At 38.1% G+C, this 27,380-nt stretch overlaps 1 protein-coding gene across 1 annotated transcript; it reads right to left on the bottom strand.

Annotated features, from left to right (window-relative positions):
* Positions 1-456: 456 nt before the first annotated feature.
* lrrc3b (leucine rich repeat containing 3B) lies at positions 457-25,475 on the bottom strand. The gene is made up of 2 exons (XM_038725805.1): positions 25,304-25,475; positions 457-3,872 (listed from the first exon to the last, which is right to left on the bottom strand). The coding sequence occupies exon 2, from the start codon at positions 3,729-3,731 to the stop codon at positions 2,949-2,951; it is 783 nt and encodes a 260-aa protein (XP_038581733.1). The 5' UTR covers positions 3,732-3,872; positions 25,304-25,475; the 3' UTR covers positions 457-2,948.
* Between the last annotated feature and the right edge of the window lie 1,905 nt (positions 25,476-27,380).

Raw genomic sequence — 27,380 nt, 5'->3', positions numbered from 1 at the left:
GTCTTTTATACAGATTTTCAAATTCAGGATTTCTGCATTATATGAGCATATTTTGTGGAGTTTAAGTTCTCCAAAATAAGATTAAACACAGACATAGATAAAACATGCAACCCTGTAAGGATGCTTTTGTAGGATTATGTCTATGTGTATTTATATAATATATATTATAAATATATATTATAATTATATATTATATAATTACAATGAAAAATGTAACATTAAGTTTGATAACATTTAACAGGTTAGTTAAAAGGGTTGTCATTGCAAGGCAAATAAATCACTATAAACAAACATTAATCTCTGTATGGTGTAAAATCAAATAATTTTCTTAAATGTAATTTACATATAACCACTAAAACATTTCTGGCTTGCAAATGTCCAACTTTGCTAGATTGTTAGTTGATGGTTTGCATGCCAGGACAACCTTTCAAAAATGTAAGGGCATGTACATCTTTATTGAACTGTTCGCATATAATGACTTTAATGTATTTGTGGATGGTGACAGAGTTGTTAATTGCAATGGCTCACATCTGACGTGTGCTGTCGTTGCCACCATGACAAAAATGATTTGCTCAGTTTCTCATTATAACAAAAGAAATCTCACTACTTCTCTTGTTAGAATTACATATCGCTCTTGTTATTACTACATACCAAATGAGGATTTTTTTGTTGTGACATCACTTTATCAAGAAACTTTCTTGATATTACACAGAAGGGCGTAGGTTTGGTTTCATATTATTATTACTGGTATGTTGTACAAAATTGTTTTTTATTTCCAATGTCAGCAATGAACCTTTAAACTCAATAAATAATGTTTAGTTTATATATCTTTACTACAAAAGCACTGTCTTTATCTTTACTATCAGTTCTAGCGTCTATGTTACCTGTCAAAATTCAATTCAGGGCAAATAAAGTCTATTGCTTTTAGAGCTTGTTGTGAGTGCACAGCAATAACTGAAGGCAACTCAGGAGATCATATTAACATTCTGATCAACTCAGATGTTTTTCCAGCTGGATTTTGGGGGTTGGTCACTAAGTAGACTGGTTTTAGTGGTAGTTCAGTGAATTACTAACCATGACCAAGACATAACGGTTGGTTGTTTAGGTATACATTGTTAATATGCAGCAAGGAACTGATGTCGGCTACTGTCTTCTTCTCAGGCATTGACTGTATCTTTTTCTAGCATAATATGGAAGTTTTAATAAGCTAATTGAATGTTCTTATAACAAAGGTTTCTTGTTTTAATGGAATAAGTTTTATTGTGTAATAACTAAAAGATATGACAAGGTGGTAGGTCTCAACATTGGTACCAGCGTAACAACACAAATAATCCATGCTGTGGGCTATTTGTATCCACATTTGCCTCCACAGAGTGCATTATAGTTCCATAGCTGCATTTTTGAAATTGTGGTGGATTGTCCTGCTTACAACATGGCCACTTGCTACAATTAAAATACATGTTTTTTTACTTAAAAATTTGGGGCAGTACATTAAAAGGAATCTTTGTATTGCACTGTCTTTGTCAACCTTGTAATGAACGTTACTGTTCCTCAAGGAGAAGCTGTAGCCTGGAATAAACTGAAACCAGCAGTGCTCCAGCTATGAGAATGTAAACATAATACCAATGACATCATTGCATTTAAGAAGTGTGGTTATCTGCACACCCTCTAGCCAACCAGGATCCTATGGATACCCATGGAAAAGAAAAAGCCTTGACAATGACAAAAATGGATAAAGTCACAAGTCAAAATTCTAAGATACTAAGTCATTTCTTAGACTATTTAAGGAGTATCTACGCCACAAATTATTATTTTTTTTGTAGTAAATTGATATCAATACTCGTCACACATACAGTAAAGTACTTGTCATTTTGTTTACAGTTAAGCTCATAATGTGCTGTTTCCACCTCAATATCTGTTTTAGTGCACTACACATTGAATTTGAACAGTTTTAACAACTGCTGCTTTCCATTCCTTGTTTATAAGTTTTGGGTGGCTTTTGTGCTATTACCTTGCCAGAACTGCAACTGTTACCCATGGTTAGAAGATGACTCTTAATGGTGACATAGCAGGTCATGTTGACAAGCTAGCTGAAGTTAGCTAGAACAATTTTGACTATATCTTAATTTTGTCTTCAAAAGTAAAGTATCTCGTAACTTTGACACATTTTTATTTAAATCATTCCTAAATTTTTATTCAGTAATTTTCTTGACAGAAATGGGCTTCCATAGTTTCTAGTATTCTATGTATCCGTGATGTGACATGGTTTCCTAAATGTTGAGTGAAATTTTGCCTACTCTTCTCAAATTTGTCTTAACTGTGATCTGTCTCTGGTCACCACAGCTCAACTACTAATTTATACCTCAGATCTCCAATATCCAAGGCTGTAAGATCTAAAATATGACACAATAAATAGATCAAATAGTCTCTATATGCAGGCCATGGAGAAATATTGAAATTTCTGTGCAGAATTTTTATTTAATTTTAAGGGGTATGAAAGATGCACTTGGTTTAGCAAGTGTTTGCAAAGCTCAATGTAAATTTTATCGTGGGAAAATAAGATCAGGGTGTCATGTATTACAAATATATTTCTTTTATCAGATAATCAATTAAAATTTTCATCTAAAAAAAGCCTTTATCATGTCAGTATTTAAACCTGAGATTAAAATTTTCAAAACTCCATATGCAATTTTTTTTTAGAAAAGACAATGTTGGTGTTATACTATTGGATTCTGTGGCCTCCCTTCTCATCTTATCTCAGCTCAGTCATGTACAAACCCTGGTAAGGACGTATGATAAAATTTCCAAAATACAAAGATTTCTCAGCAGATTTGATGCTCACATCACTAAAAGTTTGAAAGAGTAAACACTATACATGTGAGGCCTGTTACATAAACATTTTGGTGTTCATTAGGTTTGTGTGGGACACAGTCACTTTGACACTGCTGTCAGACAACAGTGCTTATATCGTCAGCCTCGTCAGGTTTCTTGGGCTTGCTGGGGAGAGACTTGAGGTACTCCAGGTGGCGTCTGGCGTCCTCCTGGTTCTGACGGACATAATACACCACATATGAAATGACCATGGCAAACCAACCGAACATGGTTACCAGCATAGCGTAGTCTGTGGTCCTTTTGGCCAAGAGACAGAGGTCAATGTCCACCGCCAAGAAAGGTCGTCCCGCCTGGTCACGAAGCTCCGAGCTCCTGCAGAGAACCCTGGCGGCTGCTTCATGGTTGTGGGCCATTCCGCCAATGGCCTGCTGGAGGGCACAGTCACAATGCCAGGGGTTATCATCTACAATGACGCGGGCCTTGAGCCGAGCGAAGGCATCCTTGTGTACGCTAGTGATGCGGTTGTGGGAGAGGTCCAGCACCTGTAATGTCGCCTCTATGCCACTGAAAGCGCTTTCCCCTAAAGTCTCCACCGCGTTGTATGAAAGGTTAAGCTCCCTCAAAAGCCTGAGTCCATGGAAGGCTTGATCAGGCACGACGCCTATCTGATTGTGGTCTAGCCTCAGAAGGACAGTGTCGACCGGGAGGCTGGGGGGGATCTCTTTGAGGCGGGACTGACTGCAGGTGACGTTGAGGCCATGGAGGTGGAGGTCGCGTTGGCAGATGCAGCCCTTTGGACACATGCTGGCCGAAGGGAAGCACAGGGCCATGAGGACAAGGCTCTGAAGGAGCAGGCACATGGGGATGGAACGCGACAGCCACAAGTCCAGCAGAGTCATACTGACCGGCCGTTAGCAGCATCCCGCCTGGGGCCACAACACCGCCACTGGAAAGTTACATGCATCGCATAGTGGCGACTGGTCCTCACTGTCCGCCCAATGGAGATACTGGAGTGTAAACAGATGTTGCTGCTGTGAGGCCTGAAACAAGCAGAAAGACAGGGTGAACAATTAAGGTTCCTGCATTTTACCCAGTGTTCTCAGTTTGTCATTATCACCATCATGGGCCCTTCAAATGTGGATACTTGTGTTACTTTGATGTCATTATTGACAATTTGACGAGAGCCCGTATTTTTCTTGGAATGTCCTGTTCAAGTCTTTTTTGTTCCCGATCCAAGTCGTTTAATATTGGGTGTCTGCTGATACCAAGTCCAATCCATACTTATATTTACTCAAATACTGATTACATATTGGACACATTTGTCATTTATAACTGGCTAAAAGGTGAAAAGGCGTTGGAGAGATGAAAAATCACATCCCTGAACAACCTGTTTTCACTCCCTGTGAAGTCATCACATATCATCAAGAGCTCTTGGCATCACTTTTTAACGCACCGGCTAGCCCTTTAGCGTAAGTTTTCAACGCTACAAGCATTATGTCAGGTGAAGTAATAAAGAGCGTCGAAGTCCACACAGGCTTATAGAGAAGCAACATATTGTACAAATAATAGAACCCTTTTGTTTAATTAAGTTTAAGTTTCCTTAAGTTTAAGAGGCAACAGCACCAGAATGTACTCAAACATTGAGAACTTTGTGTGTGTGCGTGTGTGCTAACAATAGAAAAATGATTTTACTATGTAGTATATATAGTAGTCTGCATGTCAAAGTATCCATGGGCAACATACTGAACCCCAAATTGCTGATGGCATAGCCATCAGTGTATAAATGTCTGCTTCTGATAGCAGAGCCCCTTAGCCTCAGCCATCAGTATGTAATGCTTAAAAGTGCTTTGAGTGGCTGGAAAGACTAATAAGGCGCTATACGAGAACAGACCATTTACCATCTCATCAAAAATTACTAGCAGCTTCCTGCGTTGTTCCTGTGTATAATCTTGCTCTGAGTGCTTGTCATAATAAAAGAATGTGTGCAGCTTTAATGTGAGGAAACGGGGAACAGATAATCACGTTTGCCTTCTCAAACTTTGTGTGTACGCAGTGCCAATTAGAACTTTCATTTTGACTGTTCCCACGAGTTACATACATTTTGTTTGTCACTCATTATAAAAATGGAATTCCTGTCTCAGGCAGACACTGCTAAATTTGCAGTGTGATTTTAATGTAAGATTCCTCTCTCTGTGTGCACAAAAACCTACCCTTTTATTAAATACCTACAACAGGACTTCATTAAAATGAATAAAGCAACTTTGATATGTTTTACAGGTGAATAGCTCTGCATTTGGAAAATATAACTTGACTAATAAAGTATCTTTCACTGAATGGTTTCCTACAATATTAAATAGTGTTTTATCAGCACACAAGTGGGCGTTTTGACAGATGTCACTGCCGGGGCAAACATCTGCCTTCATAGCCGGTACCTAGGCTAAAAATGGCTGGATTTGCCTGGATCACGAGTCTGTAGATCAGCTCATGACATCCTAATTTTCACTTTAATCATAGAGTGTAGATCATTTTTATCATCATTATTTATTTTCTTTAACTTATTAACTACATGATTTGAGATGACTTACTCACTACAAGACAGGAGATGAGGTTGTAATCTGCACACATATGCACAATGGTTGTGATCCTGGTATGTTTCATACAGTATGTGGGATATACTGTTTGCATGGTTATGCAGTTGTAATTAATTAAAATCTCGTTATCCATGTCTCTGATTCGGATGCAGCAGTGTGAGAAATTAATTGAAATCAACTGTGTGGATCACAAAATAAGAGCAGGCAGCAGTTTAAGTTAATAGAATGAATTCTAACGTCACAGTCTGTCTGCAGATTCCTCTCAATGTCAGATGTGTACTGCAGTGTGAACATTTGCTTTATATAACCATGTAATGTACACATAGGCATCGGTGGGATGCACCTTTAAAAATAGATTAGGTGTCTGAAATCAATTACAAAAAATTGGTGGCCACCCCACCCCCACCATAGGTAAGCTAGGTTAAAGTCTAGCTTACCTATGCCTAAAAACCTGTCCATGTAATCGTATATATTGCATCTTAAATAAACAAGATTGTAACCACACATCTATCAAATGTATTGGGGGAAAAAATGAAATAAGGTTCTTATTATAACACCTGCAGATTCAACAACATTCATGCACTTGTAAGGAAGGGCACAATATGATTTATGAGCTGTTAACAAAGGTGACTAATTCCACATCAACCACCACACAGTAATCTCAGACACATTTTATTTTTAGAGTGTGTCACAGTCTTATGGCAGATCACAAGACAGCACAGAGACAGCAGCTCTACAACCTGTGGTGCTCACATTCACCACAAACACTGCTTTGTTTTTCATACCACCATCTACAGAAATTAGCACATACTGTATGTGTTCAACTATTCTTTCTCTATTCATTGCAATGTTTCCATTTCCATATGTGCATTTTGAAAGCTTTAACAATTACTGTTCTGCGAACCTGGTAGCTCTTTACCAGGAAAAATATAATGGTGCACAGATGGTCCATACATTTTACAGTCTGAGTTTGTTTGGAATACATAGGGTCTGAACTGAAAAGTAACCTTTACATTATGATTACATCTTTGTAAACTGGAAGGTATAAACAGATTTATCTTGAAATCTTTCTTTTATTCTTGAAGAGAATGAAATGATATATAACGGCTGCTCTTTCGTTTACCACATCGTAGGAAACAGACACTGACAGACTGTGAAAGGCTGTTTACCACACATACAGGCATCTTCCATTTCTCTGTCCTGGCACAGGACAATAAAATAATGTCTAACAACAGCCTATGAGGAAGTGAAGAGGCGAGGGATCGCCTGTTTTCTGCAGCTCCCAGGCCCACATCAAGCTGTTCATCCAGCAGCTGCTCTGCCACACGAGGCCAAACCTGTTGTTGTATGGAAACAGACTTTGTGCTGGACCTATGAGACCTGCATCGCACTTACGGGAGATCTGATCTTATGACATGTGGTCTCATTATTACTGTTCATTAAAACTGCCTCATAAATTACCTCAATGCTAATGATTTGTTAATCAGGAAGAGTCAAGGCACAATGGGAATAACAAATGCTGTAAATGGAACCACAGGAAGTGGACAAAATTGAAGAATTATATTTAAAAATATCTTACATACAATTCAGATTTAATGATGAAGCTTGGTTTTTGTAAAGACTTATAGGTTTTTATAGGACCAGACTTTCTACTATTACCATTAAGGCCCCATCCATTAAAACACTAGTTTTAAAAAGAAACCCACGACCCTATATGCAGGATAAGCGGTTGACGATGGATGGATGGTTTTAAAATGAAAATGATCTCTGTCCACACCAGCGTTTTAGCTGCGTATCAGAGTTGATCTCCGTCTACATTAAAACGACTAAAAATCGAGTGGCCGTTCACGTACACTGGGCATGTGCATGCCAGTGTGGTCTGTTCCGTAGTTACAGAAGATTTGACGAAAGAATAAAAAAGTTCAGAAGAAGAACCAAATCTGATTTTTTATTTTTTTTTTGCATGGACCAATAACGAGCTGGGGCTGTTACTGAATGTAACACGGGAGTTAAAAGCAGCTGTGGTGGCGGAAAATAGACTGGAAGTCGTTGCAAAGTAAACGGCGACTTACACTGTACAAGTGTAGGCAGGTAAGTGTTATTTGCGCAGTAAACTGTGTTTTTGCTTTGCATGACTTATAAAAACCAATCAGAGAGCCAAACGTGAGAATCTGCGTCATCGTTTCTAAAGTCCTCCGTTTTTGCCCGTCCCCACTAAAACACTATCCCGCACCAGCAGTGCTTTCATACTTCTCCGTTTTAGGTCTTTGTTTTCGCCTTTTTAGTCTGGGCGGGAGGTGCAAAGGTAGCAAAAAAAGGTCTCTTTTTTAAAACGAAAATGATCCTGATGGATCATTATGATCTGATGGTCATAATGATTTTGTGACTTCAGCTGCAGTGTTTTGAAACAGCATGGATTAAGACTCTAGAGCCACTGAGCCAATTTTACTAAACCTGTATTTGTTATGGTTGGAACTGTTTCAGCAATAGATATTCAATGTATTTACTTTATATATTATAGCCTCAATGTACAATAGTCTGCATTGGTAGTGGCAGAGCCTGCCATTCTAGATTCAGATTGCTTTCACACACACGGTTTTAAAGATGAAATAATTTACGGCTAATGCAAATCCAGCATGTCCTACTGCTGCTAGTTCACATTAACAGTGTTCAACTGGTAAAACATTTGGTGGCTTTTATTGTGAAGCAGTTAAAGTAAACACTATGTATTTGTCACACAAGTTAGCAGTGACCACAATCATTCTTCAAAACAATAGTCATTTAGGTCATTTTTTCCACCAGTGTTAATATTGCAGGTAGTAATGGAACTATAATCAGCCACAGTGAACTGTTAGACGAAGAGCTGCAGGTGCCAGACTGCACACCTCCAACCCCTCAGCAAGGTAAACAACTAACAACTTTACTGTGTCCTGCTGTCGTGTGGAAAACAACTGGTACTGTGTGCAGCACAAAATCAGATCACTGTGGCAATTATTGACTGACATTATATATATATATATGTGTGTGTGTGTGTGTGTGTGTGTGTATATATATATGTGTGTGTGTGTACTTTGCTTCCCCCACAGTAATTAGGGGTGTCACCAAATCAACCAGGACTAAAATTGCTAAATGCTAATGCTAGCATACTAGCAAACTCACAATACTGATGCTGATGCAAATACTGATGTTTTAACAAGTAACATAGACCATGTTCACCATCTTAGTTAACTTGCTAGCATGCTAACATTAGCTCATTATACAGCTTACAAACACAGCTAAACTCAGCTGAGGCTGATGGGAATGTCATCAGTTTTGCAGGAATTTGGTCGTAAACCAAAGCATTGGACAAACAGAAATATTGACCCGATGAAGGTGCTTGATAAAACCATAAGGACCAAAAATAATATGATATATCATGACGTGTACATGGATGTCTGTTCCTAATTATTTGACAATTCATCTGATAACTGTCGAGACATTTCTCTCAAAAGCACAGATGTCAACCTTAGCGGTACTGGAGGAAAAATCCCCAGTCATTAGAACTGAATATCTGTACAAGAATTGATCGTGCTAAATCATCTAGTAGATGATGAGATATTTCATAGAATACCGCTGGTGTCGCTAGAGAAAAGGTCAGGAGATGAATGATCAAAGTAATTAGGATTAATCATCAGGGCACAATGTTTTAGATGTTTGTATAAAATGTCAGGGAAATCCATCTGATAGTTGTTGAGGTATTTCAGTCTGGGCCACAGTGACGGATCCATCAAAACATTTTCATCTCTAGAGCCTCACAGCTTGTGTGACTAAAAAAAACTCAACTGTCAAATGGAATTTGGAGACTTAAGCTTGAGGGGCCTTTCAGATGTCATGCATATGCTACTGTGTGAAGTTTTATTTCTGTCTGTTTAACCAACAGCCCTGTTCTAGAATAAGGTCCAAAACAGCTCAAGACTTGTAGATGGACCTTGTGCCAACATCTAGTTTTAAACCCTTTATTATTTTAGTTTTTATTGTGCTCACCTGTAGCATGTTGCCAAAAATATGTGTTTAAAGGAAAAGGAACAAATCTCATGAAAAGACCCAAATCAACAAAGTATTATGTGTATATCCAAAGCCTAAAATATTTTATTCCTTTGTGCCATTAAGCTCCATTGTTGTCCAAATGCTATTAAAAATACATCAGTGAGCCACACTGTTGCATTGGGTGACATGTTCATCACCATGAACACACACAATGTAGTTTATTTTGACTCAATCACATATACATCGTCCTGCTACTCACTGATGGGGATAGAAATAGTACTTGAATATTGAAAAATGTAAAGGTATATACTTGTGGAACAAAATCACGCCACTGAGTCCTTATGTCCAAATAACAATAAATTCCATTTCTATAGACTATGCATATTACAGATGATCAATTACAGCCTTCTGGACTTGCTTAAATTTAACAGAAAAGACGACAAAACTCAGACAATTAAACAACAATGGCCAACAATAAATAAAGCCTATGGACACACACAGCAGGTGCAACAAGCAATATTAAGCCTGATAATGTTAACAGCATGGCACTTTTTATAGAAGCAGCAGTAGACACACTTTTAACAGAGACTGCAGTTTTTTAATCTCTTTCATTTGACGGTTAGTAAATGCAAATTCCGAGGTCTTTGTCAATTTAGTTGTATAAAATAAGAATACCATCTAAATATTTGCCTATTGGGAGACCAATCCTATGTTAATAAAAAAAATCATGGATAGGCTGCGTTATGTTGAAAAATGAAAGAAAAAGGGGTTGATGAATATCCTTTCAGTCTGCCTCCATCAAAGTGGACAAACCTGACATATACAACTACTTTTGAATCTCCGGGGAATGTATTTCTGACATCTGTGACTTTTTATGTCATTAAGACGACTCATTTTACTGTTTTGGTAGTCTGTCGTTACTGTAAACCCATTACATCGGTGTGGCGAAGGGGAACTGCTGTCTCTACTTTAATAGCGGTTAGAAATGTGTTTTTTTGTTCAGGTTTTTCCTGTTTGGGGTTCTGTGTTTCTTCTGCCCTGCCTTGTTTATTCTCATGTTCAGTTTAGTTCACTTTACTTTCACTTTAGTTCTTAGTCCTGCGTTTTAGTCCTGGGCCCTGTTTCAGAAAGCAGGTTCAACAAACTCTGAATGGACCTGTGATTGTAAAGTGACAGTCCGACTCAATAGGTATATTAATGATTTTTTTTGTAATGTAAAATGTGTCTAGGTTCAAACTGACTGTTAAATTTTAGACGTCTGTTACATTAATACAATCTTGCTCATTTTGTATTTTATGAAATGCTGTCAAAACACATTCAGACTATCAGCAGATAATGAAAAACTCACTTTTAAACTTGAATTTGTTTCAGCTGCACCACAGTCATCCTCACTCAGAAATATTCACATCATATCCAGCTGATAACCACAATAGGAATGTTCAATCTGTGCGACTACAATATGAAAGGTTACTGTTCATTGGTCAGTTTTGTACAGATTACTTTAAACAGTGATTACTGCAGCGCTGTAGCGCACAGTAATTTTTTTGCCTCAATGTCCACAGAGTCACTGTGTTATAAAGAAGGACAGTGTAGCTTATAGATTTTATTCTGTATTGAAGAGAAATTTACGATGTCCAACTCTCTGTCCATACGTCAATGACAGATTGATCATAAAAGCGGTCATGTTCAAGATCATGTTTGGGTAAACAAAAAAAACGAAGAGCCTATTTAACCGTGATTTCGATGTTTCTAAAGACGTAATTGCGTTCCAATATGTGCTTTAATATCAACAGTATAATAGAGGAAATGAAACGGTGTGTGAGACAGCCGCTTCAAGCTCCGCAAGATGGGAGGAATCCGAAAGAAACTCAGCGTTAGTTGAAGTAAACCTCCTCTCGAGCAGGTTAGGTTCACAGCGTAAGTTGCCGGGGTTACAGACCTGGAGTTTATCTGATCTTGCTCTCTGAAACCGAAAACCCAGTTTCTCCCTCATCTCGGGCTCAACTTACTCAGAGTTTTCCCTAAACCTGCTTTCTGAAACAGGGCCCTGTCCCTAAGTTTATGTTTTAGTGTTTACTCCTGGTCTGTGTACTCTTTTATTATTTTGGTGTTGTCTGCTTTGTGTTCCGTTTTATCCTAGTCTTAGTCTGTTCCTTGTTAGGTTGTAGTTTATTTGTGTTATTTAGTTTTCTGCTAAATGGTGGTTTGTGTTCTCTGTCTGGTGATTGTTTATTTGACAGTGTTTAGTCTTGCGTGCTTGTTTCCTGTTGTGTTTAGTTTGTAGTTTTCAGTCTGCTTGTTTCATGTCCTGTTAAGTTTTCATTTATTGAGTGTTCAGTTTGTGTTTCTGCATTTTGGTCTGGTCCTGTCTGTTCTCCTTAATTGGTTTCACCTGCTTGCCCGTGTCTGTGTTCTGTCTAATGAATCATCTCCTCCACCTGGTCTTGGTCCCGCCCTGCTCGTTACCTGGTGCTTAAATGTTTGCTTGTTCTGTTCAGTCTCTGTTACATCCTCATCGTATGGTTTTTTGGATTACCCTGCTCGTTTGGATTGTACATTTGTACATTGTCCTGTTTGTGGATTGGAAATGCAATGGATAAAAAAAAAAATCTTCAGGCTGCAGTCTCTGCCTGCTCTCTGTCAGCTCCTACACACACACAGCGGCAGCAGAGCGAGAGGCTGCGCCGTCATGGTGGAACACGGTGAGGGTTAAGTTAGCTCCAAACTACTGTAACGTTAGTTGATGACAGCTATGCTCGTTACTGTAAGTACGTGCAATAAAACCTTCGCAAGTAAAAAGGCAATAGTTTATCAATTCACCTGACTGTAAGGTAACGTTAAACATGTAGAAATGGTTAATTTAATCATCTGTCCTCAATACATCCTGTATGTTTTATACAAACACAGCTACTGCTAGCTTGGCATTAGCCAAATGTTAAAAACAAGCTAGATAGAAAGCTGTCTGTCTGGAGCATAGACTGGTCTGTAGTCTTAAAAACTCAGCTGCTGGCTGAGACAAACCAGCCGCACCTCCTTCTACCTGGTAACGTTACCTGCAGCCAGGAGAGAGGAGGAGGGACTGATACAGACTGATGTTGTTCTTTCTAAACGTCATTCACTACTTGTGATGTCAGATAAAGTTATTGAGTTACTTTGCTTTGATGTTGCTGCTCTAGAAACAACATTTATCAGTATTTAAAATATTAAATTAAAAACAACCAGGCAGTTAAGTACACTTCAATATGTTTATTTATTTATGTTTAAGTGATATGTCCTCAATATATAACGTTATCGCACATTTAATATTTTCCTCATACTGTGCAGGCCTACCTCATGCCTGTTGGGTCTGGTCTTACCAAATAACCATCACTATCAGAAGATTCGGAATCAGAAGGAGCTTTATTGCCAAGTAGTGTTTTACACATGAGGAATTTGTTTTGGTGATAAGGTGCCACACGCAGACAAACATACAGTTGACATAAATAAATGTAGAAATATATAAATATGGAATAGACAATGCAAGTTATATAAGAATATTAGAGAATAGAGGGGAAAAAAAAACACTATTTGCAGAACATGTGCATTATTCTGTGTTTGTGTATTGCAGACGTATTGCAACGAAATATATAAATTGACAATATAAAAATATACAACAAGGATTTAACAGTTAACAACAAATGTGTGCAATATGCCAGGTTAGTGCATGATATGAAATGAAAGTGTTTACATGTGCAGAGACATATGTATTATTCGCAATGGCGGAGTTTCATTGGGGGTCCCGGGCCTTGTTGACGAGGCTAGCTGCAGATGGGAAGAAGCTGTTTTTGTGGCGAGAGGTTTTGGTCCTGATGGACCGCAGCCTCCTGAACTGGTTCAGCTCATTTGCCAGGTGAGTCGTTAATGGAGTGGAGGACTTTGGGTTTATAGTTTGTGATCTGTCTGAACCCCCTCCAGACAGAAGTGGCGTCGTTTGCAGAGAACTGGTTCTTTAGTCTCTCTGAGTGCAGTCGTTTAACTTCTCGCACCTCCCTGCTAAACCTGTACTCACTTTTGTGAGATACTGTAGGTTAATGACCTCAGATCTTGAACACAGCTGCTGCTTCTGTTCCTGTGGTTTAACTTGTAGTTACATGTTTTGAGTGTGTAGGTCAGGTGAAATACAGTCCATATAAGGCTTTATCCAGGCCTATCAATCATGGCATTGACCGATCTTGCTTCAAAAGGTTGGCTGTAAACCGGAGCCCCCTCCTTATTATTGGCATTCTATATTGTTCTTAAATGATCTAAAAGTACTTGTATCATCCATTTTAGCAATACCATATTGGTAAGGTCGTGTGTGCTTTGAAAGTGCAACCTGTATTCAAACACAGTGTTGACTGATCTTGTAGTGAGTGTTGCGTGTATGTAGCTTACAGAGCCCTTGCCCACGGAGTGAATAGATTGTAACAAGCTCTGCTGGCGAGATGATGCCAACCTTTGCTCACAACACACCATCCAACTAAGTAGACACTTAAAGGATAGACCAGACACTTTCAGCTCCTGATTATACAGTTTTATAGCGCCAGTGTTTTAAATGACTTTTTTAATATAAAATATATATAACAGTTCCAGCATGTTAATTCCCTTTGAAACCAGAAATAATTGTTTTACATTGCTGTTTGCTTACAGGTTAAACAAAACAGTCACTGTTGGTTTCTTTTAACCATGATCGTTGTCATAATCTGACCAAAGAATCTTTAGTTGCCTAAACTTTATTATGTAAAATCCTCGTGAATCATATTACCAGTCATACTGGTTGTACAAGAAGGCAAAACGACTTTGTTGATGATGAGATAAGGTCTTTTGTCCTTCAAAATTAATTTCATGGTATGCATGAAAGTACATGAAATATTTAACCAACCTGCTGTGGAACAGGAAGAATGCAGCTGGGGAAACCCAGCCCATTGTGAGACAGTATGACCTCTGTTCTATCACTCTGCATTTAATATTAGACATTAAAAATACTGGGCTGTGCTGGCTGAGAAAGGTCCTTTGAGACAGAACTGTCAAATATTTTCTTTTCCTCTCCGTGAGGCATGATTTCATATAACCTTCTCAACTACAGTGTAATCCCACCTCATCTCATCTACAGAATGCCCGGGCTATAACTTTAGCTGTATTTAAAACTAATTCATATTTCAGTATCTGAAATCCTCCATCTAGCATTTGGTTAAGCCTCAAATTGAATATAGGAGGGGTACCAGTGGAGTCCTTATACATGGGGATTTGTATAATACTCTGATATTTAAAGTTTTTGGAAGGTAGGAAGAAATTGGTGTTCCTATACAGAATTACAAGCAGTGTGTGCAAATGATATATATCCTGTATCAGGTCAGAGGCTCTTGAACGCCTACTCAAGAATTCAATGTTGAAAACTATATATTGTCTGATATGTACTTCAGACCCATACCAATGACTGTTAACCTCTACCAATAGAGGTTAACAGAATTCAATGAATGGGACAAAATGTTATCAAGGTAAACCCCCCAGGGTTTGTCTCAAATATGCAAAACTAATATAAAAGACTATAAGCTAAAGAAAGATACTGACTCAGATTTCATACCGAATAATGTGGATACTAGATTAGACAGCAAATAACAATTCTGTGCAACTTAATAAAGGAGGCAGCACCGCTCAGTTTCAACATGCTTAAAGAAAAATTGTTATTAGAAAACACTATGTGCAGTTATGGCATCATGTTAATATGAAGATGAAAAATGTAACCAAGGCAAAAACGCATATAATTCAGACACTGGTGGTAGAATCATTCCATGCACATATAAAGGGTATGTTAAATCATTCAATTTCATGTATTAAAACAAAATGGGAGAAGGATCGAGGGATAAATATATCTGAAGAAGTATGGAGAACAATATGGAGATATGATATTAATGGAAGTGTACCAGTTCACAGAAATGGAGGGCCTCACAGGGTACTGCAGCTGATATTGAAGATACTGCAGCCAGTATCTTCAACTATCATAGTTTTCGTGCATTTGGTAAATTTACTTTTTTTGGCCCACAACACAAGGAACAGCTTGAGCAGAGGGGGAGGGAGTTGAGATAGATTGGGCCAGCCCAATGTCAGTATAGGCTTATGCTTTATGAGCCGATCGTTGGCCCATTTTTAAAGATTTTGCTAGGGACAATTCAGAAGTCGCGGACAAGCCCTGAAGCGGTGAGCAATGCTCTCTCTCTCTCTCTCTTTAACGCAGGAAGGCTGAGTAACGGTGGGGGGTCACTTTATGCCAACTTCAAACTAAATGTAGCAATATTATAGCGAGTAGCCTCCGTTCTTTGAAGAACTGCGAGACAGGCTGCATCATGAAGATTATTGCATATTAACATGGAAAATATTTTTGTTGCTGTTGTTGAGTTGCATTCGGGGCTACAGTCAAAACATGACCTGGCGACGCCGATGGTAACAGAATTTCCACAGAATGCATCTCTGACACTGCGTACGCACATGACACATTAATGTCCATCACATCTCAAAACGGTACCCTTGAGACAAAAAAAACATACAAAATAAAAATGAGAATAAACCCATGTACAATCTTTACACCTTAGTCATTGACTTGTAAAAATAAAATCCCGCCTATGGGGTTACATAGTTAACCCAGTTTTCCCATGATAAAGCAAATTGTTACTATTAAAGTGTGATTTGATAGTAATAAGTAAGTAATAATTCTGGTTGTAGAAGCTTGATAACTGATATTTTATTACCCCCTACTCCTGAAGGAGTAAAGGAGAGCCGTGGCCACTGCCAGGCAGAGGAGGAGGTGTGTGACAGCGAAACAGAGGGACAAAGTGACAGGGCCGAGGGACAGAGAGCAGGAGGAGAGTGGAGGTGAAGTGGTTGGTAAGCATGGAGTAGCTCAATCTGTAGGGAGTGAGCAGAGAAGGAGGGTCATTTACACTGGGGACATGTACCCACCACTTTTTGAAAGCATTTGTTAAAAATGTTCTGAAAAATAGTTTGCACTAATGTTCATTAACAAATATAAATGCGATGAGAAAGGTTTATTTGCACAATAAGCCTGCAATGCAATGTAAATATAGAATAAATGTCTATGTCTAATATTTAAAAAAGTAACTTAAGTTAAGAAAAATAATAAGCTACTGATAACTGCATTACATTCTATTATTTTTATATACTAAATTGTCACCTGCCACCTAAATTTTGTCCTTCCCTTTATAAAAATAAAGACATTTCCACCATAAATTGGTGCAGAAAATGTCTCCAGAATTTAGGAAAATGACTGTTTAATGCTCAAAATCTTCTGGGTGAGGACGCCCAGTCCCCCCAATCGAACATTTCATCAATAATTATTGTCTAAGTGAATTCAAAATGAATTAAGCTAATTTATCATTAAGGTGAAAAGGTGCCATATGCACTTTAAAAAAGACTTTAGGCTACTTCAGGCATGCCTGCATGTAGACTCAGCTGGGATTAAATTAAATGAGAACAGTTGATCTACAGGAGAAACATATCTGACAGCCTTACTGCAATATATTACACTATATATATATATTTTGAATTGTCACCTCAGGCATTTCCTCAATAGATTGGTGCAAATAAATTGCAGGAATTGCAGGAAATTAAGTGTTTAAAGCCCAAATTTTTCAAGGGAGGGACCCCTACGCTATATATATCATTTACTGTTGCTTTATAGACGTACTTTGGGTAGGCAGCAACGAGGGTGGGTGGTGACAACAGGAAAGATTTCTGGGCTGGGCTAAGCCCCCTATGTTTCAAGAGCCTGGAAACACCCCTGTTAGATACAGACTGTCACTAAAAAAAATTTCTTTCCAGTATTTTAAGGTTTCTTGGCCTGGGTAATGAAACCTCTTACTATTATCCATTGTTTATGTATAGTAGTAGTCCATAAATGTGCTTAATGTCCCGTTCACAGAAACAGAACAACACTGCTGAGAGTAATTAAAAAAGCTACCAAGGGATTTTTAAGATTTTAATAGTTTTTATGAGTGCTTAATGGATCCCTGACTTAAAGATGATACAGGCTGTTAGGGGAGAGTCATCTGCTGGGACTCCTATATGACTCCCAAGAATGAACATCCTTAATTTATTTTGTGATTTGCAGGTCAAAAGTCATCTCAACATTTTAGGTAAATCTGGGCTAAATTTAGTTGACATTTAGGTTTTTTAGATGTCTAGGTTATCTCTTAAGGTCAGTATGCTTCTAACAAAATAGTCCTTGTGAATTATTGTCAAGCCGTGTCTAAAGGCAAAGTGAACAGTAGAGACCGATATGGGACTGTTAAGATCGAAAACGATTTTGATATTTGAGAATTTTTAAACCATATATCAGCTGATATCCCCCCTCCTTCTTTTCAGAAACATAACATAAACTAAATTATACCTAGCATCTGTTATATGTAGTTATAAATGATCACAAAGATAACATGACATAATGCAGTTTAAAAGAGCTGATTATGTCAGCTGATTTGCTGTGTGTTGTGATGGATTTGTTCCAAACAGCGTGTTGCCAACAGGGGAGCTGCAGAGTGCCCTCTGGTGGACAAACTATGCAACAACAACACTCATAACATGATTGAAGGATCCATTTCTTTTTTGTCATTTATTAACTGTTATAAACACAGATACCTATTGATCTGCAATTAGCTCATATTGGCGGATAATATCGCCACTGCTAGTCGGCCTCTTGTGAACAGGACAGAGCAAACTGAGAAGAGTTACATTTTTGGTGTAAGTGAAATTTGAGTAAATGAAGAGTTAATTCTACTCTGATAGAGTCAGATCCATTATATTTGACTCTCAGTCAATCAGAGTGTAAAAGTGTCACTAAATCAAATCTGTAAGTAACTGTATAAATATTAACTCTGAACTACAGGCCTACACGGGCCTCAAATCTAGGCCCGTGTCCGACAGCTTATCAGAATTCTCAGCACACTCATTAAGCACTGCGTGTTGCTTGACGCAGCATCAAACCGACATGGTGGGGCGCAAGCCATAGGATATAAAGGGTTTCATTTTGCAGTGGTGCTGTTGTCACGACCTCTGAAAGGCCCAATACACCTTGACTTAGCAAACTTAATTTTCCATGTATTTTTATTAGGAATATGGAAGAGCTGTGTTCACACCTTTAAAATGTTAAATGGCTAACACTAGTTAAAAAATGATCCTCCGAGAGTTAAAGTAACACTCTGTGGTGTGGAACCATATAGACACTTTAAAAGTGTTAAAATCATCTCTGACAGAAGTGATTTGGGTGTGCTGATTTTACTGTGTACCCTTTCTGAATGGGCACACTCAAATGAAGGGTGAAAAGCCTGCTGCTACTGCTTCCTTCTGACTGCATCACGCTGATTCACCAACTCTCTCCAAGCACTCTGTCTTTTTGCATGTCTTTTTAGTATTGTTGTTTAATCAACCCTTTGTCCTAGATATTACATTTTGTATATTACTTAGTTTGCAGCAAAAATGTTGTAACATATTTCTGCTTCAGGTACCTTGAACAAATTGTTCATACTGAATATATTTTCAAAATGTTAAATGAGAACGTATTTCATTTGTTTTCCTTACAATATCCACTCAGATTAACTATACAGTATGATTAACATTTTATGGTTATGTGCGTGTGAGATATGGAAAAAGTCAGCACAGACTTGAAGCATGACCAGACCCAGTTCTATCAGGAAGCAAAAGTATGCATTGCACAGTCAGTTTAATATTTGTCACCTTCAGTTGCGCTCTGAATAATAAATATAATAAACAACAAAGAATAATTAAAAATAATTACTGAATTAATTTATTAAATAACACACAGTTTGTGCATTAGTTGTATGTGCATCACGGTCATATTAGCCCTATATCATGGCATTCCTCTGGGAACTGGAGTTTGAGGGTACAGGTGCCCTTCTGACTCATAATGCACACTGTACTACTGTTAACAGCTTTTTACAGGTTAGTGGGGATACATAGCCTCTTAAAACCAACATGAAATAGAATGTAGCAATCTTCCCCCAGAGCATAATGTTGCTTTGTTGTCACAGTTGTGTTATTAAATTATGTTAACAATGAGTAAATCAGATCACCTGTTTGATATGTACTGGGTGGCTAAGCATGGTTAGCTAGCAAATAAACTCACTGACTTGATAATATTTTTGCACAATGTTTAGTATATGTGAACTGACCTAGTCATATTTTTTTGTAAATACAGTGAGTGATCAAGTGGCTTGTGAAGCTAAGGTTTTAATGTTATCCTAATCCCCTTCAGAGGCCGAAAAAAGTTAATGCCCCGCCCACCACACATAAACAAACTTAACTGTTATCAGTAATAAACAACACTGGAGGAGCAACAAATAAAAAAGGAGCCCAGTTGAATTTGGTTGACATAAAATAAATGATTCAGGTGAGCACACAGCCTGACGGCCGCCGAGCTCTCCGGCCGGCAAATCGGGCTAAAATCGTGTAGTTTGAACTAGGCTTTACAGCAAAATCATGTTTAGACTAAGGACAGGTGATTCAGTAGAAACAGAAAGAAAGAGGGCACAAAGTTCTGTCAGTCATTTTGTTGTTGAACTGGGCCTGAGCCCGACACAGGATGCTTGTACTTATGTACGTGTCAATATTTAACCAAACTTAAAATTAACTTAGAGCTGGGCAATAAAACAATAATGATAATTATCGCATTATAATTTCCCTCAAGAACAATATAATAAATGTGCAATAAATGTTAATTCACCACAAACAAATTAGCACTTTTGATATTAGAATATTTATTTTGTTGAGGAAAAGGTACAAAAAAAATATTTTACTCATGCATATTTGTTGATTTTATCATGATTGTTTGGTATGTTGTACCTCAGATTTGTGAAGTGATCCACTATTTGGCAAGGGATTGGGATGTTGACTATAAAGAATAGTTTAACACCACAATTAACCATTTGGTTTGTTCAGCTTTCACTCAGGAGCAAAAATCAGCCTTTAAACTTGAAAGAAATAATTGACATTTATCCTGATAATTATCGATAGATATGAAATTTATAATCATGATATCATTTTTGGCTGTTTCGCCCAGCCCTAACTTAACCAATCTTTCCCCCAAGCAGTATTCAACATGAGAACCCTGGTGTCTATAGTCAAAGTCCTTAGCTTTGTACACTCACCATCCATCCTGACCACCTCCCTTCTTCTCCCATGTGATACCAGGACAGACAGCGTCCTTTACTTGAAAAACTGTTGCCAGTAAACATTCCAGGCAGCAAGCACACTGAGGCCTTGGCCATTGTTTCAACAGTATTTTCATGACTATGTTTCAGTGTGAAGCAACCAGTACGTATGTGTTAACTTAACATCTAAAAATCTTTGGCCTGTCTTAACCTAAACATCTAGATAACCAATAAATCAATGCTTACTAAGGGCTGATGCTGAAGTTGTAGTTCAACCCGATTATCTGACTGGATGAAGTTCAAATCGCCGGCATGACCATCAAGGTGGCATTATTTATTTGTACTCTTCTTCGTGTGGAGAAAATTGAGTCAGTGCAAATTTCCAGAGAGAAGTGTGTGGGGGGGGGTCTTATTCACGTCAATGCGGTCAGCTTCTACTTGGAGGGTAGCATCTAGTGGCCATCAGAGGAACTGCAGCCATGACAACCTGAAGAAAGAAGCTCTAAGAATTTTTAGACTAGAAAGTCAATATTTCCCCCTACCAACTACTTTTTCAATATTCCTATTCTACAATACATTATTAGACAACCTAATATTTAATCTGCGCTAATCAACATTTTTATTTTATCAATGGTACATTGATAAATGAAAAGTATTGCTTGTAGTGACAAACAAACAGAGAATTATCACATCATTCTATAGTTACCCGCAGAGCTACGAGTGGTTTCTACCTGCATCAGAATTGCCTGCAATCAGATTGTTTGTGCTTTTCCTGGCAAGGAAGGCGCAATCAAAGAACCATTAGCCTGCTGGGGAGAAGCCTTTACTGTCGCTCTGCTCTGATTTTTTTAGCAGGATGAATTACAAGGCAAGACTGGGAGGGCTGACATCCTACCTCCAAAGCCTCACAGCAAAGCTCCTATTACAGGTTAGACCGTGAAAGGTCAGATCACCTCACCTGTGACAATGAGGGACTACATGCTGTGTTTCAACTAAAAGGCTAAATATCAGGTGACTGTCTGTGACTCCACTGTTTCTGTGTTTACTGGGTGGGGGGTGCATAAAGACACTGGGTTACAGCATTTAAGGAAGACAACTGATACGTTTTGTGTTATATTAAGGTTCAAAAATGTTGGAAAAAAGGGACAAATTAACTACTTTAAAGCTGCACTAATCAATCATTTTAAATTAACAACGGGCCAAATTGCTGTGTAATTTGACTCATTACTCTCTCACGGTGACAAACCCACAAGAATTATCAGGCAGCTCTGCAGTTTCCGTCAGCTCTATGGAGCTTTTTAGCATGTTCGGACTCACTGTTTTGATTTAACCAATCGCTTTTTTTTCCTTCAGTCTCACCAGCAGCTCACTGTTTTTGTGTGAAAAAGCTCCTATAAAACCACTGGTTTCAGCATAACCAGGCCCATCCCAAAACAGCAGAGGCACAAACTTAGCGACAAGCTGGTAAGCACAGCAAAAGAGCATAATATTTTTCTCAAGAGAGCAAACAGCTAAAAGTGGAGTTACTACTGACCAATATACCAATCCCAATATATTATATGAATAAGACTCCAAATGAAGGCTTATGTTACTCCATCTGTGCCAGATGCTTATTGTGACTGTTAGCACATTTGCCATGACAACTTTATATGATCATACTGTCACTTTTGTGTTTGCAGTTTGTTCTGCTGCCCTCAAGTTGCCAAAAACATTTTTAAAAAGCAACAGGAAACCCCAGCAGATAGTTTCTATATATACAGTCAACCTAACGTTATTGAAAATCATCTGGAGAGCTTCTGAATTAAATAAAAATCCAAATTCCTTGGGGGGAAAAGCTATGGCTCTGTTAATATGTAAGATTTACCATGTAAGTAGTTGATAAACAACCCTAACCAGAAAAGCAGCTGGTGGTGGCCGCATTTGACATAATCAATGTATTCAGTGGTCAGAGACCACGATGTCTCCAATTAGACCATTGCTGGCCTCATTAAAATACCTCCAGGTGCATTGTTTAACCTATTATCTTTTCTTGTTAAGTGCAGACAACCTCATGCAGCTTGCTGTGGAAACATCAACACTACTATGATTTTTATTAACGTAAGTGAAATGGGTTTTTTTCAGACTACTGATTCATTTTAATCCAAAGCTCCTAATAACTCATGATTTGAGCCAAACTCTTCACTATGACCATTTTCATGTAAAAATGAAAAACAACAAGGAATAAATAAATAATATTGAATAAATGAGACTATGTTGATTCAAACAAAGATTATGCTTGGGTATCAATATTTGTGCCTACCTTCTGGGAAGATAAACATTTCTGGACCCTGTTTTTTATTTAGCAAACGGCTAAATGCATCCGTTTTACATAAAAATACTCTGTTTAAATAGAATACAGCCTAGAGTTATAAACGCTTTCAGAATTCAGATATCTGATCAAAAAATAAGTAAAGAAACCTATGAATCTGACCGAGCATTTGACCTTCACCTGCAAACCAGCAATCAGTCAATTCTAAAGCGGCATCATAAAGGGGCCCTGAATTCTGGCAAATATCCTTTATCTTATATTCTACTTCATTCTGCCTATTGACATAAAATACACCTGCAACTATTTTGATAATTGATTTATCATAAGCAAAAATGACAAATTCTCTAGTTCCAGTTCAGTTGGGAGGATTAGCTGCTTTTCCTGGTTATGTATATGTTGCAAATCAAATCTCTCTGGGTTTCGGGCAGTTTGTCAGACAAAATAAAACGTCTGATAGATATTTTCTAGACCATACAACTAACTCATTTCCAAGCAACTTCCTTGTATATGTAAACCTACTTGGCAATAAAGGGGATTCTGGTTATGATTCATCAAAAGTAATTGTTAGTTGCAGTCTTCAGTTATCAATTCCAACAATTCTACTATGAACATGCTTTTGTACAAACTGTATCATACAGGTGCTTGCTTTTGTCAAGATTTAACCTCTTCAGATCAGCTAAAGACCATCTAGAGACGCACATTACAGTTTCTTCTAAGGATCAGCACTGACTAAATATTTAGTAAACAAGCTTAGTAATATAGCATTCAAATTCAAACCTGATTTCTTTTTAGTTTAGAGAGGTTTAGAGTATTATTTAAATACTATTTCAGATTTATTATGCACCCAAGATCTTCCTCTTTGTGTTGGTTCATTTTGTAAAAGTAAAAAGAGTTTAATGAAATCTTACATAAAGAGGTTAAAAAAGAGAAACACCAAAGCATAGTTTACATTTTGTATGACCTTGTCCTTTGCAAATGCCTTCATCATTTCAAATGTTTAAGCTTTTAGTATTGGTCCCTCAGCTATTCCAGCAATGTTCTCCTATCAGAGTAAAACGCTTGAGTACATAAGAAAAATGAGGTAGTCTATTTCTAAAAGTTATTATGGCCTTTGTCGGTCGGTATATTGACACTCTGTCTATCCACTAACACATCAAAGTGTCAAGGGGCTAGAGTTTGTCTGAAGGCTTTCTCTAGCATATACAAATGAGACAGGACTCCATAACTGTTGTGGGGTTTACCTCGTCCTTCAGGAGTCTGGTTGCCGCCTCGAGGATGTGACAGGCTGAGACCATATGAATCAACTAACACCTTCTGACCGGGGTGCACCTGAGGGCTGCAGGGACAGCAGGGATACACCGAGAATCCCTGGAGGATCCAGATGTTGCCTCAAATGTGGGAAAACCTCCCTGCCTTAACACAACTATTTAATCGCCGCATGCATTTGATTTATTTAAAGCCCTGCCATCAAATGACAGACATGGATTTGCAAATACAGCCGTCATTTTTTCAGACCTGGGCAAACAACAGCAAGTAGCCTAACCTAACAATTGCCTTCCCAAACAGACGTAATGTTATCAGCGTTTCCAGTTCAATAAACTGTGGCCCCCGATACGCCTCATAAATGGAAAGAACGTCACGCAAAACTCAATGTCATCCTTCAGCTATTTAATATATCCAGCTTCACTGGGAAGCAATAGTTACACTTGTTGTAAAATAACACGCAGTTTCTGAATCTATGGGAGCAAAATAATTTTTCGGCACCCACCAAACACACCCAGCGGCAATTTTTTAAATAGCATTTTAACTTTAATAAATGATTCGCACTGGTTGCTACCGCCCTCCGCGGTGCATTCCAATGGGAAAAGACGGCAAGAAACTGCAGGCGAGGCTGAAATAAAGTTGTCATTTCCCAAAAAATAAACAACCTATTGTGGGTTCTTTGTAGGCCGAATTAATGCCCGGCTTTAAACACTTTCAATACTAATTTGGTAATATTTTATATGTTGTGTCGCGCCGGTAATAACCAAAGAAACATTACATTTATGTTTTTGAAATGGCGTCTGGCAGGTCGTTCCCTGTGAAAACATCACGCATCAGCCTACCTGAGCTGCCGACAGCAAATACAATCACATTGTTGTCTAATTGTGAAGAAAAAACAGACCGCAAAATGACAAGCACAAGCACACATTTATAATCACTATCAATATCTAAATTACAGAGCAGCTTTATAAAAAATCAACTGCTCCATGCAGCAACTAATAAAGGCAGCGACCACAGCAGAGGACAGACAGCACACACATAATCCAGCAGACAGGCACAGGAGCAACAGGCGACACAAGTCTCCTCACCTGCAGACACAGTCATCAGCTGCTGAAGTGAAAGCGTTCATATCACATGAAGCAGTTCAGACAGGCTGTGAGGGCAGCCTGCCTGCTGTAGTATCCGCTCACTGCTGTCGGCTGCGAGTCGCAGTGTGAATTCGCATCTTTACCTTTCAGTATAAACCACCGCACAGGAGTGAATGGGGAGAAAGGGAGGGGTTCTCTGCGTGAAGTCACCCGGTAGAGAAGACAACACCACTTCCGGTTTCAACTTTCAGTATAAAACCTCGTGCAAGTTAGTATTTCTCATATGTAGATATAGGGCCTCTATACATAGCCTATATAACTCCTGTATAATGTAAAAGACGGACTTCTTATGAAGGGAGAATTAACTGAAGACAAATACAAATGTATTTAGGTTTTGTTCTCTGGATGATTGAAACTGAACTGGATCTGGGTCATGTTTGTCAAAATTCCCAAACTGAATAGTTTTAATTTATCCCCATATGCTGCGCTGGATTAACCTGCTCACCCTGGAGGCCCCGGAGTAAAAATAATGGCGAGTCGATATTCTCCCACCTCTGTGCATCTGCGCATTGTGTAGGCCTACTGTACGTAGCCTGTTGCCTTCAAGCCCATATTAGCCCACTATAAGTACAGGGCATACAGCCCAAGTCAAACAAAAAATACCAGTGCTTTCCACAATCATTACAAATCTGTTTAATCTTAGTCACATAACCGATTTAGGTTAGGTTTAGGGCAACATCATGGTTTGGGGTAAACTGACTTCTTTGTTAAGGTTATGGAACGTGCATGCTCATGGTTAAAAGACACCAAGCCTGACTATTAGTTGGAAACAGGAATGTCCAACCTTTTGTTGACTAATCCATCCACGCTGACCTCCTCTCTATTCAGATTTGGTTGGTCTATAGCAACATCACATGATTTCCTCCTTTGCTCCCGTCATAATTACTGTGGCTACTAGAGGGCTTTGTCCTATGACCATAAACACAATGTTGTTTTGGGGCACTTACTGAAACAACTGATGCTGTAATTTTTCTTTGAAGGACAGTCTCACATGGCACTAGACGTTACAGCTTCAACTTATGGGACCCAAAACACAATATGACCTGGTGTAATACTGTAAAACATTTCTGAAACTGTTAATTGACAAATATCTCCTTTAATTATGGATATTTGGAAAATAAAAACATTGAATAAATGTTATTTTAATCAGTATATAGTGTTTACAAGTATTGTTAAACTGTCAACACAGTTTTGATCATTGAAAACCGCCATAATTATTGTAATGTCACAGCTTTTGACTTTTATAATTCTTAGATTACAAGTTAGATTAACATAGTATATAATTGCCCCAAAGTGGTAAAATTACAGAAAGGTAATATTTAATTTATTGTTAAATGACAGGCGTTCACACCTTTTAATGGGCTTAAAAAAGAAAACTTCCTTTAAAATTGTGATGAAAAATTTATTGCATTTTACAGATACTTGATTGAAGAGTCTTAGCTATAGGTGTATTATTAAAACCTAAAGTAAACATATTTAAATCCTGTTTTTTCATAATTAAAAATTACCACATGTTCACATTTTACATTATTTTACATATATCCATTTATCCTATAATAGAGACCAGAAGCCCATTTTGAGTTATTTTGTACTAGGGTTATTTATGACAGTTTCAGACTTCCTTAAATTTACTTAATTTGAGCAAACTTAGACATTTACATTTATTTATTTAGCTTATGCTTTTATCCAAAGTGACTTACACTTGAGGTTGCACATGGATGGGTCACAGTGGGGGATTGAACCCAGGTCTCTCACACCAAAAGCGCTTATCTTATCCATTGCGCCATCATCACCACACAGCCCTTTTAAAGTTCCACCACAATACAAATTCCCACATCCGATACTATTTCTAGACCATTTATTCAGTTCCATGCTCACAACAAATAAGCCACACAAGTCAAACATTTCAGTGTGAAGAATTGTTCTCCTGAAACAAAAGTAGTTTAGTTTTTATTTACCTTATTGACGACATTTTCAGATCTATTCATTAGAAACCTAATTGGGTCAACATAAAGAA

Source organism: Micropterus salmoides, unplaced genomic scaffold (genome assembly GCF_014851395.1).
Source record: "Micropterus salmoides isolate LMB-PRFRI ecotype aquatic unplaced genomic scaffold, ASM1485139v1 Ms_hic_scaffold_17, whole genome shotgun sequence".
Lineage (NCBI taxonomy): Eukaryota > Metazoa > Chordata > Actinopteri > Centrarchiformes > Centrarchidae > Micropterus > Micropterus salmoides.
The sequence above is the reverse complement of the archived record's forward strand: the minus strand, read 5'-3'. Positions and strand labels throughout refer to the sequence as shown.

Excerpts from the sequence above, each read along its gene's own strand:
- lrrc3b (XM_038725805.1), bottom strand. The coding sequence starts at position 3,731 with ATGACTCTGCTGGACTTGTGGCTGTCGCGTTCCATCCCCATGTGCCTG.